The following is a 5584-nucleotide window of genomic DNA, read 5'->3' on the forward strand; positions in this document are numbered from 1 at the left end:
TCATAGTCCTACTATGACTGAGTCTTCTTTTCCAAAGAGAAGCTGTGGCCACTATGTTTAAGCCCTGGAATCAGTTCTTAAGGGAACAATCTCTCTACTTATCCCTGCTTCGGGAAAAGAGTTAATTCCATCTTATGGATTGAGTTCCCAGCTACTAGATCAGATAAGTCCCCAAAAAGGTAGGCATGTTGAGTTGACAATCTGGCCAATCTCACCCATACTAATCAAAGGACCGTCTTCAAAGGTAGGAGTTCACAAAACACTCACGATTGAAGTCGTGTCACCTATGGTCGTTTAGGTGAGATGCAAGCCTCTAGTATCAACGGCGTTATATATAGAGTCTAGTCATCTCGTGGTCCAGGTCTTATACAAACTCTTTGTATAGGACACCCTCGCTCCACATCTCCACACGAATGGTCAGGATCAACCATCTGTAGTAGTCTACAACACTTGCAAACCTCTACAAAGCGGGTCGTATCCGTAGTGTCATCAGGATCAGGTATCCCACCTTAATCCTTATACTACAAATCGATTTAGGTTATCACTTAAGACATGATCCACTTGTATATCACATATATATGCTTAAGTTCACATAAGATAACCAAGGAGCTTTGTTTATTGAATATGAGTAAATGTCAGAATTTAACTATTTTTTTGAATGCCGATTTCCGTAATACCAGTTTCGACCCTTCGCTTGTTGATAACATTTATTTTATTCATTGAACAATGTGTATTTTTTACAAAACAACGAGACTCCGGGAGAATTAGGACACCAATCCCAACATAAGGTACCTTGGATCTTTCTTTAATGGATTAGTGCATCCTAATAGCCTCCCAATTGCACTAAAGTCGATGAGACATGTAACTTAAGGCATACTCTATATCCAACATGCTCTGCCACTTGCCTTAGCGCACTAAAGATATGTCTCGTAGTCCAAGAAATTCAAGGAGATTCTCTCACACTTTAGCCTAGAGAATCCTTTTATATAATTCAAACTGTCAATTCAACAAATACCATATGGTCACCACCATGATGTTTCTCTCATGGTGTGTACATATGTCCTCAGACTTAGTCCTTGTACCATATTATCTCATAAAGTGTGGATAGTCTAATTTATATTTGAAACAACTTTCAAATATTTAAGGATATTTCAAGACTATGCATATAATTGCTTCATAAGAAAAAAACTATGCAAATATAATTGCTTCACAAGCAATATTATTGTCTTATAGTCCAATTGACACCACTTAGAATAAAACATGGATTTCTCTAAATTCAATATGAACCAGTGTATTCCGTAAAAGATCAAATCTAAAACTTTATGCACCAATCATCTCATTATTCATAAGTTTTAATTTTTAAACTCAACGGTCATATTATTGACTTAACCGATGTAACTAACCAATTGTATATTAAATAGTAATTAAATCTCATGTAAGATGTACATCTCTTTAACACTTGAAGTGTCGTGAAGAATTAATATAATTTTAAGGTAGAAACTAAAATAAACATTTTTTAAAAGTTTAAGGACTAAAACAAACATTTTTTAAAGTTTAGACCAAAATAGAACAAGATTCAAATTTTATGGATTAAAATAAAATTTAAACCCTATAATTTTTAAACAATTACCTATATTTTTCTAACTTTTTGCTTTTGAAATTTATTGTCCCCGACTCTTAAAGGTTTTTCTCTTGCAAAGTTATTTTTCAAAAAAAAAAATCTCTCCAAAAAGAAAATATATTTAATTTTGTCTACCACCAACATTTTTCAATTCTTTTCGATCTAAATGTAATGCTTTTTTTAGCAATGTGATGGCTCCATAAGCCTACGTCTCACATGGTCTCTTTTAAAAGCATGAAGACTAGTATTTAGATTCTCTTAGAACCAGATAGAATTTTTAATTAATATTTAGTTTCAACTTTATACTTTAAAAAGAAGGTTTGTTTTATATATTCATATATTTCTCAACTAATCAAATTCATTTTCTATTTTTTATAAGTTAAATGCATCAATTTTTTTTAAAAAAAGTATATTATATTGATTTTTTTAAATAAAACTATTTTCTTTAATACTTAAAATTTAATCCATAATGATTTTTTTAAATAAAACTATTTTCTTTAATACTTAAAATTTAATCCATAATTTTTTTTATCATACTAAAAAATTATTTAAAACTTTAAATTTTTGTAAAAAAAAGTTGATTATAAGTCTATTTTAGTTATTATATATCTAAAAAAGATTTTTTTTTATTTATTTACCAAATACTTTAACCTACCTTTTTCAAATTTAAACTAAGCTGAAATTTACCAAATACTATTTTATTTCTTTTCAAAGCACAACTGTGAGCACTTATTTTAAAAGCTATGACAATCCCAAACCAAGCCTAACCTTTGAAAACAACATTAATTATTTAAAATTTTGTTTAAATTAAATTAAATCACTTGTATAAGTATGAAACCAAGTATTAACATGATTGATAACATTTTTACAAAACTAATTATAATTAAATAATTTAGCAGTGTAACAAACTCAACCAAATGATACCAAAAACGATGGTGAATTAATAACCATCAAACAAACCATGGTCGATTCCACAGAAGAGGTTAGGACTCTAGTTACATGGTAAGTAAGTGACAAACGAAAGTCACGAATGTGAATAAAGTAACAATTTGCTTTAAGAAAAATAATACATTTTTGGGTTGTTTTCAAATATTTTAAAATGAATCAAGATATTTACAAATATAGCAAAATGGTCCGGTTTACAATAGTCAGAGTTTACTGTGACATTTTACTATATTTGTAAATATTTTCAATGTTTAACCATTTAAAACAATTTCTTTACATATTTTTTTCTCTCTATTCATCTCTTCATATTCGTCCGTGGTCGTTATTCATTTCTATTCATCACCAATATTTAGTAGATAAGTCTCTTTTCCTCTCAAAATATAAAAAGAGAATTTCACGTGGTAGAATAGAAAGTTAAGATGAATAGGAAGAGGGCTACAAACAAATAATAATTACATGATTAAATTTAAAGTTGAGCCCATCAGTTGTGTGGTAGTTGTGTGGTTTGTGTTTTACGGTTTGTTTTGACTTTTAATTTTATATTTAATAAATTAAAAAAATCTTTAAAGAAATGTCTAATAAGTTATGTTTTTAACTTTCAATTTTGTGTCAAAATAGGTCTTTGGCTTGTTCACTATTTTTAAAATTGACCAATATACTAGATATAAAATTAAAAATTTAGGTTTCCATGATGCAAAATTTAAATTTAATCCAATTGATGAATTAATTTTTAAAATTTTTAATATATAGTACACATTATATATTAGACACAAAATTTCAAAATTATAGACTAAATAAGCACAAACAATATAGTTATATAGTTGAAAGATTATTTAACCGAACTAAGACCAAAAAATTCAAAATATAACGAGGCCAATTCATTTTATTAAAACCAATAATACAACATAACATATTTTTTTTTTTTTTTTTTTTTTTACCTTTGAAAAATACAATCACTCGCAACTCACAAGCATACAAATTAACCCTAAACACAATCCAACGTCCCTTATTAAGAAGGCTAAAACACTTCAAAAAGGCCACAACCCTTGAAGCCAAAACACTCATAAAAACTCAGATGCATATATTTAAATATATATATTTATTTAATATATAATTTTTTATTTATTTTTAGTTGTATTCGCTAGGGTTAGCCAAGAGGTAGCTCTCAGCGGCTTTGAAAAGGGCCAATCCCTTTTCCTCACCGATCTTGAGCTTCTCCTCGTCGAGTTGGTTGTCTCCTTTAGTGTGGTAAACGCTAGTGCTCTTCAAAATAGATCCACCATCAGGACCTGCCGTTACCTTTATTTCCTTAACAATTTGGTCAATAGTATCCGAAATAAGATCTCCTTCTAATACTGTGTATTTGTACGTCAACGATGCTTCGTCCACTATGTCTAATTTGTGCGTTATAGTTTTCACTTGCCCTCCTGCAAAAATTAATACATATTTTTTTATGAATATAAAACAAGTTGATAATAAATTAAATTTAGTTTTCCATTTAAGCAAGTTGAATTATTGATTTAGTCTATAAATTTTTATGTTTACATTTAGTTAGGTTTGTGAACTTAAAAGGGAAAAAAGTATGCAATGAGTGGTTGAATTTTTAATTTTGTGTCTAAAGGATTCCTAGTTTATTCAACATTTCTTTTAACTTAATGGATTCAATAAATATAAAATTAAATTTTATATCGATAAATGATTATATTATTTAGTTTTTTCCGTTCTTTTTCATTTTTTTCTCTTTTAAAATTTGACTAAGCATTTAAAAATTAAACTTTCTTGTAAGAAACTTTGAAAAACAAACACAATTTTTAAAGTTTTTTTTTAATAAAAAAATCTTAATATAAAAAGACTTTAATCATTTACATTTTGTTTTTTCGGAACTTGACTAAGAATTCAAAAGTATTCTTAAACAAATTAAATCAATTGTAAATAAATAGTTAAAAAAAAGCACAATTTTCACACACAAAAAAAAAAAACCCAACTATATATGTCGTCCCGTTTTAGTAACTATCTAGTCTTTTATTTTTTATTTTTTAAAATGAAGTCTAAAATCACCAACTTCATCGGTTTCTTTTGTAGTTTATTGCCTACCTTCTAGCATTTGAGGAGTGTTTTTAATATTAAAGTAAAAAATTTGAAAACTAAAAAAAAAAAGTAATTTTCAAAAACTTATTTTTAAGTTTGGAAATTGGCTAAGAGCTCTAATATCTAATATTAAAACCATGAACAAAAAATTGTAATGAAACAAGCATAAACAAAACTTAAATATTCTAAACAAATTTAAACTAAACTTGTAATTAATTACGACATAAACAACTAAATTAGTGAAGATAATTTATATGATTACCATGATTGAAGGTGATCTTCTTGATAGTTCCAGGGCCACCATCTCCTTCGACAATTTCGGTTTGGGGTTGATTTGGGACAATCTTAGGATAAAGGTTGTCAGCATCAATAATGAATGCCTTAAAGAATTTAGCTGGAGGAATCACGGAGGCAACTTCGTTTTCGTATGTGAAAACACCCATTTCTATACGAAAACCCGGTAACTTTAGCAAAACAAAATTATTACTAATAAAAGACTTTGGATATATGAGCTTAGTGATGAAAAGGGTCATGGATGTATACTCTATTTATAGTTGGGTAATGAACCCTTTCAAATTCCCCCAAGGATTATAATATTTATTTATTTTTTTAATAATTCAAAGTTTGATCAAGTATTTTTTAAGTGAAGATGCCAATGGCGTAGATGGACCTCCAATTCTTTGTCCCTTAATCATTTATTTTTAATCAAGTTGATTTTTTAAATAAACTCTAATTTGACTAATTGTTTGCTCTTAAGCATAGGATTAATATAATTTAATAGAATAACGATACATTGATATTCTAGATAACTAAGATGATGGAGTTTAGAGATGGTAAACTATTTCGACAAAATAAAATTGCCATGTAATATATTTATTTATTTGTTAAAGTGTTTAAGTACCTTTTATAAATTATGATTGTTCTATTTTG

General features: G+C 27.9%; 1 protein-coding gene across 1 annotated transcript; it reads right to left on the minus strand.

Moving 5' to 3' along the window:
• Positions 1-3422: 3422 nt before the first annotated feature.
• Positions 3423-5178, minus strand: LOC120068530 (major allergen Pru ar 1-like). The gene is made up of 2 exons (XM_039020336.2): positions 4917-5178; positions 3423-3993 (listed from the first exon to the last, which is right to left on the minus strand). The coding sequence occupies exons 1-2, from the start codon at positions 5095-5097 to the stop codon at positions 3695-3697; spliced, it is 480 nt and encodes a 159-aa protein (XP_038876264.1). The 5' UTR covers positions 5098-5178; the 3' UTR covers positions 3423-3694.
• Between the last annotated feature and the right edge of the window lie 406 nt (positions 5179-5584).

This window comes from Benincasa hispida, chromosome 12 (assembly GCF_027475165.1).
Source record: "Benincasa hispida cultivar pf3 chromosome 12, pf3_genome.v1.1, whole genome shotgun sequence".
Lineage (NCBI taxonomy): Eukaryota > Viridiplantae > Streptophyta > Magnoliopsida > Cucurbitales > Cucurbitaceae > Benincasa > Benincasa hispida.